Here is a 22,602-nt window from a genome sequence, read left to right as displayed (position 1 = left end):
AATGAAGGTATAATTCAGATGGTCAGTGTTTTCCATCAGTGATTGTGAGCCAAAACCAGGTCTGCAGCCTCCACAGACATAAGGCCACTTTCACACCTGCGTTAGGTGCGGATCCGTCTGGTATCTGCACAGACGGATCCGCACCTATAATGCAAATACTTGTATCCTTTCAGAACGGATCCGTTTGCATTACCATGAACGTTTGCATTTTTTGTTCATGATAATGCAAACGGATCCGTTTTGACTTACACTGAAAGTCAATGGGAGGCGGATCCGTTTTCAATTGCACGATATTGTGTCAGTGAAAACGGATCCGTCCCCATTGACTTACATTGTAAGTCAGGACGGATCCGTTTGGCTCCGCTTCGTCAGGCGGACATCAAAACGCTTGGGCCGCTTGTGAGAGCCCTGAAACGGATCTCACAGGCGGACCTAGAAACGGCAGTGTGAAAGTAGCCTTACGTATAAGGGAAAGATCTGCACCTGGTTTGTGTTTTTGACCCACTCCTGGTTTTGGCTCACAATAACTGATGGAAATAACTGACCCTACACTGACTGTGTGAATTAGGCATTACATTAGGGTCCGTCACGTTTCCAGTATTTGGAGTTGTAAGTATTTTGCTGCAGACTACATCATTCTTGCCATCAAAAACACTATAAACACTGGATAAATCATGTGAACAGAGCCACGCACCGTGCATACAGCCACTATCATGCATTATATTATTACCAAAAATAAACTAAGGGGGGAGTACGCGTCACCGTTATGTTTCCATTCTTCTGATCCGTCAGAAGAACCGAAAAATAAAGAGATCCGTTTTTTTTTTACAGGATCCATTTTTTTTCCTTATTTTTCTGTTCTGATGGATCAGAAGAACGGAAAAATAACAGTGATGTGAACTCCCCCTAAAATACTAAAGAGACATAAATGACCTGAAGGAACTTTACCTTACATGTGCCGCCATATTACGTGAATGCCGTAAATTGTACGCCATATGAGCGCAAACATTTCCCTCTTATCAGAAATGAGAAGAATGTCAGAATTTGAGCTGCTTTCAGCGTCTCGTCTTGGGCTCACAGGATTTCTGCTCTTTGTTTTTCAAGCAGTGCTTTTTTTTTTTTTTTTCCCCGGTGTATTTTCCCAGCCTCTGTAACTTGCACAACAGTTCTCCTTCCCTCCCCCTCCATGTTCAGCCCGGGCTCCACGTGGCTAGTCATGTGACCATGTTTACAGGGCGCTGCTGCCGTCTGTCAGGCCCAGGGTTACAATGTCACTGCCTCAGCAGTGTCACCCTGACTGTGGTCTGACAAGCCGATCGCAGACAATGCTGACGTCTGTGAAATCTTAGGCTCAGGAGTAGGAGTTGCAAGACAGGGTCCGCCCTGAGTCACGAAAACAAAGGGGTCCTGTCCCAGAAGAAAGAACAAGACAGCAGATGGTGCCATGTTTCCTACTCCATAATCCCCTTAAAATGGCTGTTCAACTGCTTTAGTATGGAGCACATATTAAAAAGCTTTGTATGAAAATAAAACTTAAAAATTAATAGAAATCTTTTTCTCTTTATATATATACATTATGAGAGCTGTTTACCACTCGAAACATCTAGTATATTGAGTATTATCACTCTGTGTATCAAGTATTGTAACTCTTTATATCATTAGTATCTTTCTAGTATCTCGTATTATCACTTTATTGTCTAGTATTATTATTAGTAATATTATTGTAGTATTATTATCACATTTTATATCCAGTATTATCACTCTGTATATCTACTATTATCACTCTTTATATCAAGTATTGTAACGCTTTATATCGATTAGTATCATTCTAGTATCTAGTATTATCACTTTATTGTCTGGTATTATTATTTGTAATATTATTGTAGTATTATTATCACATTTTATATCTAGTATTGTCACTCTTTATATCCAGTATTATCACTCTTTATATCGAGTATTATCACTTTATTATTTAGTATTATCCCATTTTATATCTAGTATTAGCACTCTTTATTTCTAGTAGTATCACATTTTATACATAGTATTATCACTCTTTATATCCAGTATTAGCACATTTTATATCTAGTATTAGCACTCTATATCTAGTATTATCACTTTATTGTCTAGTATGCTCACATTTTATATCTAGTATTATCACATTTTATACATAGTATTATCACTTTATTATCTAGTATTATCAACTCTTTATATCTAGTATTAACACATTTTATATCTAGTATTGACAGTCTTTATATCTAGTAGTATCACATTTTATACATAGTATTATCACTCTTTATATCTAGTATTATCACTTTATTATCTAGAATTATCACATTTTATATCTAGTAGTATCACATTTTATACATAGTATTATCGCTCTTTAGATACAGTATTAGAAGTCTTTATATCTAGTATTATCACTCTTTATATTGATTGAGTATTGTCACTTTTTACATCGCAAATTGTCATATTCCATATCTAGTATTATGACTCTATGTCCCTCTTTCTATCGAGTATGTCTCTATTTATATCTAGTATTATCACTGTTTATATCGACAACACATTCACATTCTGTATCTAAAATAACAGTACATATTAAAGAGGGCCTCTGACTGCTACGGACATGCCTCTCTGTGGACTCTGTGTCAGAGTGTGCAGGGACACCTCTTCAAATGGTAATGCCCAGCTAACAATTTATTAATACATTTCTAGAAGGAAAAACAGAGGAACACCACAAAGCAAACTTCTAAGAAAAGATTCTCCACAATTATTCTATCCACAGGATAGGGGATATCCAGTGGCGTATCCAAGCTATGGCAGCCATGGCTAGTGCCATAGGCGCCAAGCGGGGGGGGCGACCAGGGCCGATCCTACACGGGGTGCAGTGGGTGCCCGGGCCCCGCACCCCAGCGCTGCGGCCCTGGTGACAAGTGGGGGCGGCCGCGGCCGGCGGCAGGGCAGAGCAGGAGATGAGCGCCTCCATTGCGGAAGCGCTCATCTCCATAGTCATCTGTATTGCCGTCCTCAGGACGGCAATACAGATGCCTGTCTGTGCTGCGGCAGAGGAGGGAGAGGTGTGTCCCCTCCTGTTCCTCTGATAGGCTGCCGGCTTAGTGCTGGCAGCCTATCAGAGGCCGGTGATGGCGCGATGACGTCATCGCGTCGTCGCCTGAGCCGTATAGCGAGGGACACACAGACGGAAGAGGTGGCCTGCATCGCATCGCATTGCTGGAGGTAAGTATAAGTGTATTATTTTTTTTTATTTTTTTATATAGGTACAATACTGGGCTGGCACATGATAAGGGGGGCTACTGGGCTGGCACATAAGGGGGGCTACTGGGCTGGCACATAAGGGGGGACTACTGGGCTGGGCTGGCACATGATAAGGGGGGCTACTGGGCTGGCACATGATAAGGGGGGACTACTGGGCTGGCACATGATAAGGGGGGACTACTGGGCTGGCACATGATAAGGGGGGCTACTGGCACATGATAAGGGGGGCTACTGGCACATGATATGGGGGGCTACTGGCACATGATATGGGGGGCTACTGGCACATGATATGGGGGGCTACTGGCACATGATGAGGGGGCTACTGGCACATGATAAGGGGGGCTACTGGGCTGGCACATGATAAGGTGGGACTACTGGGCTGGCACATGATAAGGGGGGACTACTGGGCTGGCACATGATAAGGGGGGCTACTGGCACATGATATGGGGGGCTACTGGCACATGATATGGGGGGCTACTGGCACATGATAAGGGGGGCTACTGGGCTGGCACATGATAAGGGGGGACTACTGGGCTGGCACATGATAAGGGGGGACTACTGGGCTGGCACATGATAAGGGGGGCTACTGGCACATGATATGGGGGGCTACTGGCACATGATATGGGGGGGGGCTCTGGCTACTGGCATATGATATGGGGGGCTCTGGCTACTGGCACATGATGGTGGGGGGGCTCTTATTTCTGGCACATGATTGGGGGCACTCTGGCTACTGGCACATGATATGGGGGGCTCTGGCTACTGACACATGATATGGGGGGGCTCTGGCTACTGACATGATATGGGGGGGCTCTGGCTACTGGCACATGATGGTGGGGGGGCTCTTATTACTGGCACATGATTGGGGGCATCTATGGGGGCACATCTTACTGCAGATTATTGGGGGGCACTATAGGGGCATCTACTGAGGCTAAAAAAGAAGATATTTTATATGGGGGCTCTGTATAGGGGCATTTTATACTGGGACACATTATGGTGGGTACTATGGGGAAGGGGGGGGCACTATGGGGGTCATCTACGGGGGCACTGAGAAGGGGTATTTTATATTGGCACATTATGGGAACATTAGCTCAACTGGGGGCATTACAAATGTTTTGCATATTATAAGGAGAATTATTACTACTGGGGGGCATTATGGTGGGCTTTATTACTCCCCCATGGTATGACCCCCTAGTAGCAGCACCAGCCTCTCCCTGCTCTGCTATCCCTCTGCCCTTTCTCCAAATCCTTATTATGAAATCTTTCTCATTAGGTTAAAGCACAACATCAGCTCCGCCGAGCCCCCGGCCATAGTGTTGAAGTGGCGTCCGAGATCCCCAAGGGCCAAGTCAAGTAACTGTAAGTTTTTATGGGGGTTCTACAAAAGAGCTATCGTGGTTTTTTTTTTGTTAAGGTTATCTGAAAGATGGGTTTAAAATATTTTGACAGGGGCGCAGTTTCAGTGCTTGCCATAGGCGCCATTTTCACTAGATACGCCTCTGGGGATATCTAACTGATCGCTGGGGGTCTGATAGCTGGGACCCGCACCGATCCCGAGAACAGGGGTCCTGCTCCACCGATCTGATGGAGCTGCAGGGCCCTGCTGCTCCACTCATTCTTTATGGGAACGCCGGAAATAGCCAAGTGCTTTACTCGGCCATCTCCGGCAGGCCCAAAGAAGATGACTGCAGCGGCAGAGCGCATGCCCAACCTGCTGCTCTATTACAACAGGGGAAGGGACCCCTGTTCTCAGAATGGGTTGGGGTCCCTGCAGTCAGACCCCCAGTGATCAGTTATAGTCATCACCTATTCTAAACTTGGCACAACACCTTTAGGAATTCATCTGTCTGGATCAAAAATCAATGATCTCTCTGTGTAAATGGGGGCACAAGCAGTATGTAAAAAAGAAAAGAAAAGAAAAGAAAATCACACATTCTGTGACATGTACTTTTATAGCAGATCTGACCCGAACGGTCTGTAAGGTGAGTAGCAGTCTGCATAATGTCCTGACCACCTGAAACAATGGCCGGTCACCCTGACACTTCAGCCACAGCCAAGCTGCCGATACTGACTGGTTTACATCCGGCGTGTTATTTCTGCCAAAAATTCTAACACTAAAAATACTATAGCACTAATGTGCTGGACACTATATGGGTTGGCCATTTCTCAGGCTACGCCGTCATCATTAGTGGTTGGGTTTGACTCTTTTTACCCCCCCCCCCCCTCCGATCAGCTGTGTGAAGGGGTCGCTGAGTCCCAACTGATCAGCAGGGATCCCCGGAGTTTGACCTCACCGATCTAACATGAGAACAGGCCATCAATGTTTAAAACCTATTCACATTTGCTAGCGGCTAAAAAGCTTGTCTCCTCGATGTCCCCATAAGCATGCATGCTCGTCATGCTTACTTCAACGTGGAGTGGGGAAAAGGCTATGCCAGACCCTTTCCGACGGCGGCATGGCTCCCAAGGGAAAAAAAGGCAACATGCCCAATCCTCCTTTCCACCGACATTTATGGTCACGGACCCCCATACGCATTAGATGGTCAGCCTGTGTAATGTGCATGGAGCACAAGTCAAGTTTAGTCTAATGTGTATGTAATTATTAACCATAACTTTCATGATCATGTTTTTGATTATGGTTCTTTCTATGTAGCTGCCCTGAGTTGTTTCTGACTGTGTAAGTGCACCTCGGATACTATACAAGGGAATGTGAATGTCCATGGTTATGTTCTAATACGTTACACGTGACATATTTATACTCCAGCGTCAGCAGCTGCCTGGAGATGTGTAATGTCTGAAGCAACAGAGCAAGTGACTTACTTATAAACATGAGCATACCCAGCCAGCGTGTGCCTATGGGCCGAAAAAATGGTGCATCACATGCTCAGCCCTGCAAGGAGAACTGAGGAGACTGGAAGGGGTGCAGCCCTGAGCTGAGCACTTCTGCCCTTTGTTATAGCGATGGGTGTGGAGTCTCAGCACAACTGATGTAAACTTCTGACATGTCCGTTTATAGAAGTGATAGGACCCTTTAATTATTTTGAAGCAACTGTATCTTTTCATGCAAAAGTCCTGTACCCTAAATATTGTATTTAATTAAAAATAACAAAAAAGTAATATACAGCAAGAACATTATTAGTAAAAAAAAAGTGGGCATTCGGCCAAAATTCTGCTCCAGAGGCCTGATCAGAACTGCAGAATGACAGATTATTGACTACAAAGACAAGACACTTAAACGTGAACCAATTCATCATGAGGGGAAGAAAAACGTACCCCTAGGCCGGTTTCAGATGAGTGAGTTGACTGCGGGAAACGCGCTCCATGGGGGAGTGTGATTCCCATTTCGAACTCTGCTCCTGTAGTGCAGGAGCTGTGTGTCTCTGCCCGACTTCCGCTGTAATGATTGGGACTGACGGCATTATGTCAGTACAGTTCATTACAGGCAGGAACACACAGTATTATAAATCATTTCAGGAGCAGAGTTCAGGACGGGAACACGTGCTCCCAGGTGGTCTGTTTTACCAACTACTTGCATTAATTCCCTTCTTAAAAACCATTCTGGAGGATCTATTTTAATGACTCTGTGTTGTAGCATTTTTTTTATTATTCCTGCTAGAAGTAAATCACATCATAATCAAATCAGAATATTATAAGACAGGGAAAAAAAACATCCAAATTCAAAAAACAAAACATTTTAAGGGGTTGTCCGGTTTGGAGCTGAACCCGGACATATCCCCTTTTTCACCCAGGCAGCCCCTCTGAGATGAGTATCTGAGCATTTCATGCTCCGAAGCTCTCCCTTGCTCTGCGCTGTTTGTTTACATTTTACACTGCTAGGTGGAGGCTTCTGCCCAGCAGTGAGCCCGGTGATGTCACCGGCACTAATGGGTGGGCTTTAGTGCTGCCCTAGCTTTAGCATTGCTAAAGCCCGACCATTAGTGCCGGTGACGTCACCGGGCTCACTGCTAGGCGGAAGCCTCTGCCTAGCAGAGACCCAGTACGTCACCAGATCTAATGAAAAAGCCCTTGCGATTCAGCGCAGGGAAAGGGAGAGCATCTGAGCTTGAAATGCTCCAATGCTCATCTCAGAGGGGCCGGACGGGTGAAAAGGAGGACAAGTCAGGGTTCAGCTCTGAACCTCGACAACCCCTTTAAGGAGGACCTGTCACCTCTCCTGACATGTCTGTTTTGGTAACTACTTGCATTCCCCTTCAGAACTTCTAGAAGTTATGAATGAATTGCTGGACCTTCAATGCAAACTGCTGGTAATTCTAGCAGGAATAATAAAGGTATGGCACATCATAGAGTCATAAGAAATCTTTTCTGTCTTTTATTATTTTGATTTGATCATCATGTGATATATCTTGATGACTGGATACAGTATGGATACACTTGTTCCAGTGCTTTCACAGTGTAACTTTTATGTAATTTTGAGCTCTTCGCTCTACTACTTGCTGACATTGTATTTCTTATTTGTTAAATAAAAACACAAATAAAAAAGCAGGAAAAAGCAACAAAAAAACCAAAACAAAAAACCCTACTTCAATTTGCGACTTTTCACTTCTCTAGACACTTTTAAAAAGTGGCAAGGAAAAGCCCGTGGGGCTTAGTGGGAGGGGACGTGGCCTCATGTGACTTGATGGATTTACTATAATTCACGCCAGAAACTGACGGAAATGATGGTTCAAATCTACGCTGGGTGTAGCTGGTGTAGATATGAAAGTCTGCCTCATGGACTGCCTTTACAGGTTCCCTTTAAGAGGCCTGTGCCTCTTAAAGGGAACCTGTCCCCTCTGCTGTGCTGTTTTCAGCGGCCCGATGAGACTTTTGGACCTGCCCTCCTCGCCCCTGGCAGTTTTCTTTTCTGTTACGCATAGGAATAAAACCTGCCAATCATGGGGAGGGTGGGACCAAAAGTCTCATCAGGACCACCATTATATCTTATGATATCTCGTGCCCGCTGTATTGTAGGACACAATATAGACTGGAAGAATACAGCCTGCACTCTGCTGATGAATTTACAGGGAAACATCATGGAATTTGATTTCCAATGCCACAGTCCTGCTCATAAAGGGAGAGATGCCACTGTGCGTTCATACGGCAGGTCCGCCATCCATATATATAATGGCTGCCACATAAAAAGCCCCGTCTCTACCAGACAGATCTGAAATATGTTTGCCCTGGTTGCAGACAGCATATAGCCCCAGAGAAGAAAAAGATAAAATGATACCATTATACGTTTCCTGCGCACTCGCCTTCATCCACTTCGGACATTTATGACTAAGCTGCTTCCTGTTGTGAATATGGGTGTATTTCTTTTTTCCTTAGAGACGATCTACAATATCCATGGGGAAAAGACTTGTTTTGTTTCAATATAGACTTCTATCCTATAAAGCAGGGAGGCCCAACCTGCGGCCCTCCAGCTGTTGCAAAACTACAACTACCAGCATACCCTAATAGCTGTAGGCTGTAGTTTTGCAACAGCTGGAGGGCTGCAGGTTGGGCATCCCTGCTATAAAGGATGAAGGCTACCTCCTCAAAATCTTGGACACACACATGTAGATAGGCAATTCTATGGGCTAACATGGCATAAAATATCGCATGGTCGCAAACGTGCGCATTAAACTACTGTGGATCCCTTCAAGGAAAATGCAGTGTAATCTGCAGGCAGCATGTTATAGAGCAGGAGGAGCTGATACTGATGATGACCTATCCTCAGGTTTCAGCTGTAGACGGAAGTCGTCTTATCAGTACTGAATGACAGCATTATCTTAAAGGGGTTGTCCGGGCTTTTTCATATTGATGACCTATCCTCAGCTCATGCCGTCTCCTCAAACAGCTGATCGGCGGGGGGCCGAGTGTCGGACCCCCGCCGATCTGATATTGATGACTAGGGATGAGCGAATTTCATATTTTGAATTGTGTTATGGTTTCCGTTACCACGGACCATGTCAGAATGCATAACGGAATGCCTTTAGAGGCATTCCGTTATTCATTCCGTCATAATAGAAGTCTATGGCCTGCATATCCTGAGGATAGATACAAAAAACTAAATGGCTGCACACCGTTATATATACAAACAATAGAGCTAAGAAATGGGGGTCATTCTAGATAAAAGTGGTACAATACCGACTATAAGTGAGTCAATGGAAGCTCTTAGCGCACATACGTGTCGAGCCCATCTACCAGGCGTCAAGGTGACTGAACACGCTCATCTATCTGGGACTTCTGAGCAGAGTACGTTTGTAGCTGGTTCCTACACTGCCCTGAATATTGTAGGCTTAAGTAAGTCCAAAGTGAGGCAGTATATTTAGTGATGGGGACCCATCTGCGGAAGCCACCTTGACGCCTGGTAGATGGGCCCGACACGTATGTGCGCTAAGAGCTTCCATTATTCATTTATAGTCGGTATTGTACCACTTTTATCTAGAATGACCCCCACTTCTTAGCTCTATTGTTTGTATATATAATGGTGTGCAGCCATTTTGTTTTTTTGTAATGTTCCTACACTGCCCTGAATATTGTAGGCTTAGGTAAGTCCAAACTGAGGCAGTATATTTAGTGATAGGGACCTATCCTGAGGATAGGTCATCAATATGAAAAAAACAGGACAACCCCTTTAGGGTCCATTCACACATCCGTATGTGTTTTGCAGATCCACAAAACACGGACACCGGCAATGTGTGTTCCGCATTTTGCAGACCGCACATCGCCGGCACTATAATAGAAAATGCCTAATCTTGTCCGCAATTGCGGAACAGAATTGCCCCACAGAAATGAATGGGTCCGCAAAATGCGTAACAGAATTGCGGACGTGTGAATGGAGCCTTAAGTGTGTATACACAGTGTCGGACTGGGCTTCCTTGTTCCCACCAGAGGAAATTATTCTTGGGGCCCAACCCGTATATTATCAATAAAGTCTAATAGGTTTTGAGTCAAATAGACCCTAGTGGTACGTGACTGGCTTCCAAGACAGCTCCAAATGGGCTTATTTCTACTAGGCCTTTGGGGCCCACTGTGGTATCAGAGCCTAGGATCTAGAGCAGGCATGGCCAACCTGCGGCTCTCCAGCTGTTGTAAAACTACAACTCCCACCATGCCCTGCTGTAGGCTAATAGCTGTAGGCAGTCTGAGCATGCTGGGAGATGTAGTTTTGCAACAGCTGGAGAGCCTCAGGTTGGCCATCCCTGATCTAGAGGATCCTCTGGTACTCTGGTGGGTCAGTCCGATGCTGTGTATACGAAGCCCTTCCCAGTCCCTACTTATAGCTGCTGACTGGCTCCCTTTAAACCTCAGCTCTTTTTATGCTTACAACTCATGCGGGAGGTACCACTCAGCGCACGCCGGGGACTGATAGGACCACCCACATGACTCCTAAGCATAAGAACAGAAGTGTAAATGAATACAAGTTTTACTCAATCTTTTCCCACAAAACTAGATATACTAATCTGCTCAGCTCCTCCTGCTCTATAACATGCTGCCTGCCCTTTGCATTGAACTGTTATTCTCTTTATAGGGGTTGTCCTATCACAGACAACGGGGGCATATCGCTAGCATATGTCCCCATTGTCTGATAGGTGCAGGTCCCACCACTGGGACCTGCACCCATCTCCTAAACGGAGCCCTGAAAGTGGTGGAGGGCGCACTGCGCATGTGCAGCCGCCTTCCATTCATTTCTATGGGGCTGGTGAAAATAGCCGGGCCCATAGAAGTGAATAGGAGCGGTGGCCGGTCATGTGCGGTGCGGTCCCATTCACTTCTATGGGGAAAGCACTTGGTGGTGGCCTGACCAGAGTCCTCCAGCCACCACTTTGGTCCACTCCGTTCTTGATATCCCACCGGATCACCTCCGATCCCACCACTGGGACCCACACCTATCAGACAACCCCCTTAAGGAGCGGCTTCCAATTTGGTGGACCAACACATAATACTACATTTCACTTGCAGGGGGTAAGGATTAAGCTAAAAAACACACTGGTAACCACAAAGCTGGGCAGATATGTTGGGTCAATTTTGTCCCAAACACCTTTTGCATGATCGTCAACACTGGCACATGGGGGGGGGGGGCACCAAAGAAACGTCAGAAAGGCAAGTTCTGGGCCCCCCCCCCTTTTTTTTTTACTCTCCCCGGAAAACCCTTTTAACGTCGGGTGAACCTGCTGGTTTCAAGAAGACCAGACAACCATCTAATGTGTATGGGGGCCTCCCATCTCTTCACCAACAGCAGATGTCGGGGCAAAGAAGAATCAGGCTTATGGCCTTTAACATGCCCAATCAGGAGAGATATGAGGACGGTAAAGAAGTTTGACAGTGAATTATTCCGCCCTCGCTGGTTCTGAACAGATGCACGCTTGGGTGAAGATGCATTTGTATGGGGGGGGCCGAGGTTAGTAGGAATAGCTGTCACCCGAAAGAGGGTTTGGTGGTCGATGGCTATTTAAAGCTTTAGTGATCCAAGTGACATCCCATAGCCATTCCAATCCTACAGTAGTGCCCACGGTGCCCTCATCGAAATGGATCAGGCATCGGCCGGTGTCCCTGTAATACAGCTTCTACTCTATTATACTGCGCCTTCCTCTACTCTTCCTACAGGAAATGGCATGTCAGCAGCCACCAGAACGTAGCCAGGTCTTGCGCTCATCAATCAGCGGAAACTCAATGAACTGTGGACACTTATAGAAACCCACGAGCCGCATGTGGATCCTGAACCACGTTGTGACCACCCTGGACCTTACGTATCGCCATTCTCTGCCCGGTCTCAATATCATGTGGAGCTTTATGCAGATGGCAGCGTCCTCAGCACATCGGCTCATCGATAATAAATAATTAATCAGACATTATCGGAGATCTTGCGATTGTCCTACAGCATGTGACAGCGACTGTGAGGGATATGTGCCTCCAAGTCCTGAGCCTTAGTACATACAGCACTAGAGGTGGCCATGTAGGAGCAGTTTTCCCTTATGGATAATTCTTCCAATTTCCTTCCTGCATTCACCCCCATGGACAGATGTCAGGCAGGTGACAAGTCAACCACTGGTTTGGCTGGGGGAATATTGGTGAAAGCATAGCCCATCCCCCTCATCAGTGATTATTTATTCATATGGTTTTAGACATGAGACTCAGATTTCTGCCCTCTGCCCCGAATGCCCGTGCAGTGCTGCCCCTTGTCCTGCTGCTGCCCACACACATGGATCCCCCCTCCCGGGCACACAATGCCCGCAGCCGCCGCCGTGTTTACTCGGCTCGGTGTCTGCTCGGGTCACATGAGGCAGTGTGTGCGGATGTCACGTTGTTCCCCCGCCCTCCCCGCCCCCGGTTCCCCCCTCTTACCTTCTCGCCGAGTCCCGCAGCTCTCCGTCCCTTTGTCAGCAGCCTCTGGCCGCAGTGCCGCCCCGGAGCCACAGCCGTGACGTCAGAGCTCCTGCTGCGGATGCTGCCGCCTCTGTCAGTGATCGTACAGCTCAGCTCAGAGCTCAGTGCAGTCACAGTCAGCGGCCGCTGGGTGTATGACGTCAGAGAGCTCCTGCTTCCTGTACGGCGCCTACATCAGCATCTCCACTGCTCCGGCATCTCCATGCGTCATCATCACTGCTTCCTGCTCTGCACCTTCATCCATCATCATCACTGCTTCCTTCACAGCATTTCCATGCCTCATCACCACTGCCTCCTGCACTGCACCTTCATCCATCATCACCACTGCTTCCTGCACTGCACCTTCAGCCATCATCATCACTGCTTCCTGCTCTGCACCTTCATCCATCATCATCACTGCTTCCTTCACAGCATTTCCATGCATCATCACCACTGCCTCCTGCACTGCACCTTCATCCATCATCATCATCATCACAGCTACCTTCACAGCATTCCCATGCATCATCACCACTGTTTTCTGCACTGCACCTCCATGCATTATCACCACAGCTTCCTGCACTGCACCTTCATCCATCATCATCACTGCTTCCTGCACTGCACCTTCATCCATCATCATCTCTGCTTCCTGCACTGCACCTTCATCCATCATCATCACTGCTTCCTGCACTGCACCTTCATCCATCATCATCATCACTGCTTCCTGCACTGCACCTTCACCCATTATCATCATAGCATTTCCATGCATCATCACCACTGCTCCTTGTACTGCACCTTCATCCATCATCATCACTGCTTCCTGCACTGCACCTTCATCCATCACCATCACACCTTCATCCATCATCACCACTGCTTCCTGCACTGCACCTTCACCCATTATCATCACAGCATTTCCATGCATCATCACCACTGCTTCTTGCACTGCACCTTCATCCATCATCATCACAGCTACCTTCACAGCATTTCCATGCATTATCATCACTGCTTCCTGCACTGCACCTTTATCCATCATCACCACTGCTTCCTGCACTGCACCTTCATCCATCATCATCACCACTGCTTCCTGCACTGCACCTTCATCCATCATCATCACTGCTTCCTGCACTGCACCTTCATCCATCATCATCACTGCTTCCTGCACTGCACCTTCATCCATCATCATCATCACTGCTTCCTGCACTGCACCTTCATCCATCATCATCACTGCTTCCTGCACTGCACCTTCATCCATCATCATCTCTGCTTCCTGCACTGCATCTTCATCCATCATCATCTCTGCTTCCTGCACTGAATCTTTATCCATCATCATCTCTGCTTCCTGCACTGCACCTTCATCCATTATCATCACAGCTTCCTTCACAGCATTTCCATGCATCATCATAACTGTTTCTGCACTGCACCTCCATGCATTCTCACCACAGTTTCCTGCACTGCACCTTCATCCATCATCACCACTGCTTCCTGCACTGCACCTTCACCCATTATCATCACAGCATTTCCATGCATCATCACCACTGCTTCTTGCACTGCACCTTCATCCATCATCATCACAGCTACCTTCACAGCATTTCCATGCATTATCATCACTGCTTCCTGCACTGCACCTTCATCCATCATCACCACTGCTTCCTGCACTGCACCTTCATCCATCATCATCATCATCATCATCACTGCTTCCTGCACTGCACCTTCATCCATCATCATCATCACTGCTTCCTGCACTGCACCTTCACCCATCATCACTGCTTCCTGCACTGCACCTTCATCCATTATCATCACTGCTTCCTTCATAGCATTTCCATGCATCATCACCACTGCTTCTTGCACTGCACCTTCATCCATCATCATCACAGCTACCTTCACAGCATTTCCATGCATTATCATCACTGCTTCCTGCACTGCACCTTTATCCATCATCACCACTGCTTCCTGCACTGCACCTTCATCCATCATCATCACCACTGCTTCCTGCACTGCACCTTCATCCATCATCATCACTGCTTCCTGCACTGCACCTTCATCCATCATCATCACTGCTTCCTGCACTGCACCTTCATCCATCATCATCACTGCTTCCTGCACTGCACCTTCATCCATCATCATCACTGCTTCCTGCACTGCACCTTCATCCATCATCATCTCTGCTTCCTGCACTGCATCTTCATCCATCATCATCTCTGCTTCCTGCACTGAATCTTTATCCATCATCATCTCTGCTTCCTGCACTGCACCTTCATCCATTATCATCACAGCTTCCTTCACAGCATTTCCATGCATCATCATAACTGTTTCTGCACTGCACCTCCATGCATTCTCACCACAGTTTCCTGCACTGCACCTTCATCCATCATCACCACTGCTTCCTGCACTGCACCTTCACCCATTATCATCACAGCATTTCCATGCATCATCACCACTGCTTCTTGCACTGCACCTTCATCCATCATCATCACAGCTACCTTCACAGCATTTCCATGCATTATCATCACTGCTTCCTGCACTGCACCTTCATCCATCATCACCACTGCTTCCTGCACTGCACCTTCATCCATCATCATCATCATCATCACTGCTTCCTGCACTGCACCTTCATCCATCATCATCATCACTGCTTCCTGCACTGCACCTTCATCCATCATCACTGCTTCCTGCACTGCACCTTCATCCATTATCATCACTGCTTCCTTCATAGCATTTCCATGCATCATCACCACTGCTTCCTGCACTGCACCTTCACCCATTATCATCACAGCATTTCCATGCATCATCACCACTGCTTCCTGCACTGCACCTTCACCCATTATCATCACAGCATTTCCATGCATCACCACCACTGCTTCTTGCACTGCACCTTCATCCATCATCATCACAGCTACCTTCACAGCATTTCCATGCATCATCACCATTGTTTTCTGCACTGCACCTTCATCCATCATCATCACTGCTTCCTGCACTGCACCTTCATCCATCATCATCTCTGCTTCCTGCACCGCACCTTCATCCATCATCACTGCTTCCTGCACTGCACCTTCATCCATCATCACTGCTTCCTGCACTGCACCTTCATCCATCATCATCACTGCTTCCTGCACTGCACCTTCATCCATCATCATCATCACCACTGCTTCCTGCACTGCACCTTCATCCATCATCATCATCACTGCTTCCTGCACTGCACCTTCATCCATCATCATCACTGCTTCCTGCACTGCACCTTCATCCATTATCATCACAGCTTCCTTCACAGCATTTCCATGCATCATCATCACTGTTTTCTGCACTGCACCTCCATGCATTCTCACCACAGCTTCCTGCACTGCACCTTCATCCATCATCATCACTGCTTCCTGCACTGCCCCTTCATCCATCATCATCACTGCTTCCTGCACTGCACCTTCATCCATCATCATCATCACTGCTTCCTGCACTGCACCTTCATCCATTATCATCACAGCTTCCTTCACAGCATTTCCATGCATCATCATCACTGTTTTCTGCACTGCACCTCCATGCATTCTCACCACAGCTTCCTGCACTGCACCTTCATCCATCATCATCACTGCTTCCTGCACTGAACTTTCATGCATCATCATCATCATCATCACTGCTTCCTGCACTGCACCTCTATCCATCATCATCATCATCATCCTCATCATCATCACTGCTTTCTGTATGGCACCTACATCAGCATCTCCACTGCTCCGGCATCTCCGTGCATCATCACCTCAGCTTCCTGCACTGCACCTCCATCCATCATCAGCAGCAGCAGCATTGCTTCCTGCACTGCACCTCTCATCTTCACCACTGCTTCCTGCATTGCACCTCCAAGCATCATCATCACTGCTTCATGCACTGCACCTTTATCCATCATCATCACTGGTTCCTGCACTGCACCTCCATCTATCATCACCACTGCTTCCTGCACCTTCACACATCATCATCATCACAGATTTCTGCACTGCACCTCCATCTATCATCACCACTGCTTCCTGCACTGCACCTTCATACATAATCATCATCACTGCTTCTTGCACTGCACCTTCACCCATCATCATCATCACCACTACTTCCTGCACTGCACCTTCATCTATCATCATCATCATCATCATCACCACTGCTTCCTGCACTGCACCTTCATACATCATCACTGCTAATAGCATTTCCATTCATCATCACCACTGCTTCTTGTACTCTGCACCTTCATCAGTTATGACCACAGCTTCCTGCACTGCGTCTTCATCCATCATCACCACTTCTTCGGGCACTGCACATTAGTTTATCTGTCACTACAGCTTCCAGAAAATTGAGTTAGGTATAATTGCTTTGATTACAGTCAACCAAATTGCTCCTGTTGCAAGCAGAACTGATCCAAACCTACATTAGTGAATACGAAGGGAAAACGAGTATCCGATGCAGGGCCCCCTGGATCCTGCTTTCCCACACCCTAGCATGCAATCACGCCGTCCACCACAACACACACACGCACGCAATTTCAGTCAGTTTTGTCTGCGATTGCATTGCGTTGTTCATTTTTTTCTATGCGAGTGCAAAGCGTTTTGCACACGCATGATAAAAAACGGAATGTTGGTACCCAGATCCGAACCCGGATTTCTTCACTGAAGTTTGGGTTTGGGTTCGGTGTTCTGAAGATTTTATTATTTTCCATTATAACATGGTTATAATGGAAAATAATAGCATTCTTAATACAGAATGCTAAGTAAAATGTCAATTGAGGGTTAAAAAATAATAAGGATTAACTTATATTTGATGACTAGATTTGCGTTATACAAAATTCTATACCATTGATTAACTGCTTGAATAAATAGAACGCTTAAAATACCATTTTATTAAATACTACTTATTAAAAACTTGTGGCTCAATGTGAGAGGGAGGTGTTTGTCCACAAATTATAAGGACACAGCAACCATTTCACTGTAATCTCTCACACATTAGTATATAGTTGTCCACTGTGGGAGATGTGTGCCAATATTGTTTATTTACAGTGTCAGTGTATATCAACACACAATGTATCACTTTCCCTTTAAAGTGGTGTCTATAAGATACAATGGGATGTTGTCTCAGGATCATTCATTCATATGCGAGCTCTATTGTTTTATGTGTCAAATCTTGCCACCAGCGCCATACATTATTAGATCCCTGGTCACATCCCGGATGTATGGTGCTGGTGGCCAGATTTCAGTGAAGAAGTCCGGGTTCGGGTCTGGGTACCAACATTCAGTATTTTATCACGCGTGTGCAAAACGCTTTGCACTCGCATGGAAAAAACTGAGCAACGCAATGCAATCGCAGACAAAACGGACTGAAATTGTGTGCGTGTGTGTGTTGTGGTGGAGGGCGTGATTGCATGCTAGGGTGTGGGAAAGCGGGATCCAGGATGCCCAAGTAAATTCTTGCCCAGGGTCCAATCAATATTAAAGACGGCCCTGATCTCTGTTAGTCCCATATGCTTCAAATGGAGTGACCCCCTGCTCCGGGGGCTCGGGACCGCCACTCTAGATATCAGAGCAGTCCACATGGTCAGACCCCCAGCAATCATACATTTATGACCTATCCTATAGGAAGGTTATCAATATCTGTCTTAGGGTGACCCCTTTAAAAGGGTTTTCTGGGACCAAAATATAGTTTTTGTGGGTCCAACACTCATCATCCCTACGATCAGCTGTTAGTAGCAGCTACAGATTCCAGAATTAAAGAATGTACAGACTGAAACACTGCAGCGCCATACACTGTGTCTGTTCTTGGGTACTACAGCTGATAGGTCATCAACTTGTCAGTCCCAGTAAAACCTCTTTAAAGGGGTATTGCCACTTTGCATTTTCATACTTACCTGCTGCCAGCGCGCCGTTCACTTCCTGAATTCTGGCTGGGGGTGGGCTTCATCTTGATTGAAGTCTTCTCCCGGCCGTTCCGCGCGCTGGACTGAATGCGCACGCCGCCGCGCATGCGCCATGGTGACTTATTCCTGGCCAGTATAGTACAGAGCCGGCGTGCGCGTTCGCAGCTCTGTACTATTCTGGTCAGGAAGAAGTCACCATCGAGCATGCGCGGCGGCGTGCGCGTCCAGGACAGCGAACGGCCGGGAGAAAAGAAGGAGTCTTCTGCGCAAGTGCGGCCACCGGGATTCCGGAGAAGATTGGTGGCCGCAACAAGGGGAGACCGAATGACAACCATGAGGTAAGTGGGGATGAATTTTCTCCTAAACGGTGGGAATTGGTTAATCAAATATATTTACAAAAATGATCACTGTCAAATCATTTAGTGATCATTATAATGGGATAACCACTTTAACCTTTAGACTCCTAGGACTGTACATGTATGGTGCTGGGAGGGTCTTTAAATATGGCGCCTGCGAGCAAGTTTCAAACATCAGAGGCCCGTGGCTAATGGGCATTTAACTCTTTAGATGCCATGGTCAGGCTTGACCACAGCATCTAAATGGCAAAAACCCCAGAAGCATGTGCTTCCCGGTGAGGACTGGCTCCTCCGTGCGGCAATCGGGGAAGCGATCCTTCGTTCTAATGTGCTCTCTGAAAAAACTCAGCATATTAGAGCTGCAGTTCCCTTTAGAGGGTGGCAGGACAACATAGGATGACTGCAAATTAAGCCTATACTGTAGTTCAATTGAACTACAGTATAAGCTAAAATAAATCTAGTGAATATTTTAGCCTCCTAGAGGGGCTAAAAAAAGGTAAAAAATGTTTTTTTTTATTTAAATCCCCCCTTTCCCTAAAATAAAAAAATAAATTCATAAACATGAAAAAAAATAACATCATGGGCATCGCCGTCTCCAAAAACGCCAGTACTGTTAAAATGTAAAAATATTTATCCCATACAGCGAATGGCATAACAGAAAAAAAAAATCTAAAAGGCTGCTCCACTCAGCTAAATCCTGGCATAGCACATTGGTACAAGGCACAGGGTAGCACAGGCAGGAGCAGCAATCTGTTCTCCGGCCTGTGCAGCATTCGCTGCGGAAGCCAGTTAAAGGGAACCTGTTTGTATATAATTAGTTAGATTATAATCTATCATTAACTACTAAAAAGTGCCTTAGATGTATTCACTTACTGGTGTGACAGATGGTTACCTCATAATATACACACAAAGATGCTAATGAGCTGATTTGAATCCAGCGTGATGTCAGTGAAGCCAGTGTTTTTTTAATTCAGAGCTATAGCCACTCCCCTGCCCACCTGCTGCTGATTCATATGGAAAATAACTGTCAATCAGCAGCAGGTAGGCGGGGAGAGTCAGGAGCTCATGAATATTCAGGAATCATCATTATGAGCTGGAGCTTTTCATTACAAGATGTTGGCAGATTGGGTCAATTAAAGAAAGTGAGCCAGTATTTTGCTAAGAGAATCAGTCACTTATTTATGTTGCCCTTAGTTAGGACACCATAAAACTGGTGACAGGTTCCTTTTAAGTCCGTACACCAGTACAGTCTGACATGTCAGCGCTGTATGAAAATGTAGGAAAACAGCACAATTGATTAATAAAGTACATTACAAAAATCTTTTTTGGGCTATTTAGAACAGTTTAAAAGAAAGTTTTAAAAAGGTTAAGTTACTTTTTGAGGAATCGGACATTGCAATTTCCTAGTATTTTAACACAGAAACCTCCATTTAGGAGCTGCTATGCAGAAAATCTGAGAAGTGCTAAAGCACCAGTTTCTTCATAGAGCGCTATTATAATTAGGTACCACGATACATTTGTTTTACAATAGTGTGCAGTTAGGTTCCTCTTCAGATTGCCATAAACTGATGAACTACATAAACTACAGACCGCTAACGAGGCTACATATAATCAGACAAATCCCAGGGTACCACGGTGGAAAAATCATGAACTCCAGCACTTAACCAATATAAAAATAATCCTTGCTTTATTGTTTCCAGAAACATAACGCGTTTCAGGGGTCACCACCTCTTCAGATGTAAAAGAAGATATATAGCCGTGGCATGGACATCAACCTTTATATGCAGTTTAGAACAATGAACATCTCAAAGATGGGAGGGGGAAGTGTTTCCATATTGTTACTATAATATGTGTAAAAGATAACTTAATAATATAGATCCTTAAAGGCTATAGACCACTTTAGGGCAATTTTTTTTTGTTATTCTATTTTACTCATTTAGGGCTAAATACAATTTTTTTTTCAATTGGTCTTTATTAAAAATGTTTAGCCATTTTTGAGATACAGGGGATAAAAATCTGTCAGTTTGTAGAGTATCACATCTCAGTCCGGTCAGCTGATGGCTCATGTGAAGCCTTGTCTCTGATTTCTTGACCTCATAAACATTTAACTCATTTAAAGGGGGAATTCCTGTAGCTAAATGTTATCCCCTATCTCTGTGATGACTAACCTCCGGCACTCCAGTTGTGGTAACACTACAACTCCCGAGATGTACACTTGCTTGGCTGTCCTCAGAACTCCATATAAATGAATGGAGCATGCTGGGAGTTGTAGTTTCACCACAGCTGGAGTGCTGGAGGTTAGCCATCACTACCCTATATTATCGTGACCCCCACCAATCACGCGAATGGTTGCTCCATACTCCCTGCAGGACCCTGCTGCTTCCCTGAAATGACTGGAGCGGCCAGTCGCACATGCGCACGGCCGCTCCATTCATCTCCTATGGTAGTTCCGGAGATAGCCGAGTGCTGTACTTGGCTATCTCCGGATCTCCCATAGAAATGAACAGAGCAGCCAGCTGCTCTGTTTATTTCAGCTGGGCTGTAGGTGGTTCTGGCCCCCGTTCTCGTGATCATGGAGGTCCCAGCAGTAGGACCCCCACCGATTTCATAGTTATCCCCTGTCCTGTGGATAGGGGATAAACTTTTACCTATCGGAATACCCCTTTAAGCCATATTCTTAATCAGTTAGATAAGAGTTTAGCTATAATGAGTGATTATGAGGTCAGGAAATCAATGATAAGGCTTCACATGAGCCTTCAGCTAATGGGACTTAGAAGTGATACTCTGCAAACAGGCAGATTTTTAACCTTTGTATCTCAAAAACGGCTGAACATTTTCTAATGTGTCCATAGCCTTTAATGTTGGTAAAAGTTTTTCGATAATGATAAACGTTTAGTGACAAATTTATGCAGATGGTTCAGAAACAATAATGTATTGGGGGGAAGGAGGTCAGCGAGGACACTGAGAAGGGGATGCGCCCCCTGGTTGCTATGACTGCAAATGAAACGGGCTGTATGTGTAGAGAGTGTAATACATTTGAAACAGAATACTCTAACATCTCGCTGTACTGTTACAGTCGCAGCTTGTCTGTTTTGAATATTCATTTCTAATTTACTTCTTCCTCACACACTATTGAATCACATACAGCAGCGCTCAGTTCAGCCCTGATCGATGTTCGCTTTTTCTTCTGTGCGCTGATAATAGCGTAATATATTGCTGGCACGGCGCACACCTTCTCCTCAACCAGCTGAACGGCGGGGGTGCCGGATGTCGGACCCCCACCGATCTGATATTGATAACCTATCCTCAGGATAAGTCATCAATAAAAGTAACTTGGACAACCCCTTTAAGGTTCATTAAGGGTGCATTCACACGACCGTATTTTTGGCTCCGCATCCGTTCCGCAATTTTGCGGAATGGGTGCGGACCCATTCATTTTAATGGGGCCGCAAAAGATGCGGACAGCACACAGTGTGCTGTCCGCATCCGTAGATCCGTTCCGCGGCCCCGCAAAAAAGATAGAGCATGTACTATTCTTGTCCGCAATCGCGGACAAGAATAGGCATTTCTATCATAGGGCCGGCTACATTCACACGGCCGGTATCCGTGTTTTGCGGATCCGCAATTTGCGAACCGCAAAACACGTACAGTCGTGTGAATGTAGCCTAATATGTAGGGGCCCCCCAGAGGATTCACTGTTACTTCAGTCAGCCAGTCCAGGCCTGCATGTAAATGTAGTAGATTCAGACA

At 45.9% G+C, this 22,602-nt stretch overlaps 1 protein-coding gene across 3 annotated transcripts in view; it reads right to left on the bottom strand.

The window, feature by feature from the left end:
• The window catches only part of MOSPD1 (motile sperm domain containing 1), a 49,431-nt gene extending 36,629 nt beyond the window's left edge, over positions 1 to 12,802 (bottom strand). For 2 of the 3 annotated variants that reach the window (XM_040405351.1, XM_040405352.1), the window contains exon 1: positions 12,601 to 12,802. Coding sequence is in view for 1 of the 3 variants with exons in the window: in XM_040405350.1 (XP_040261284.1) it covers positions 949 to 995 (47 nt within the window). In the remaining 2 variants the exon portion in view is untranslated. Of the gene's footprint in view, positions 1 to 948; positions 1,108 to 12,600 lie in introns of those variants that run through there. The other variant, XM_040405350.1, reaches the window with a different exon arrangement.
• Positions 12,803 to 22,602: the final 9,800 nt, after the last annotated feature.

This window comes from Bufo bufo, chromosome 8, assembly GCF_905171765.1.
Source record: "Bufo bufo chromosome 8, aBufBuf1.1, whole genome shotgun sequence".
Classification (NCBI taxonomy): Eukaryota; Metazoa; Chordata; class Amphibia; order Anura; family Bufonidae; genus Bufo; species Bufo bufo.
The sequence above is the reverse complement of the archived record's forward strand: the minus strand, read 5'-3'. Positions and strand labels throughout refer to the sequence as shown.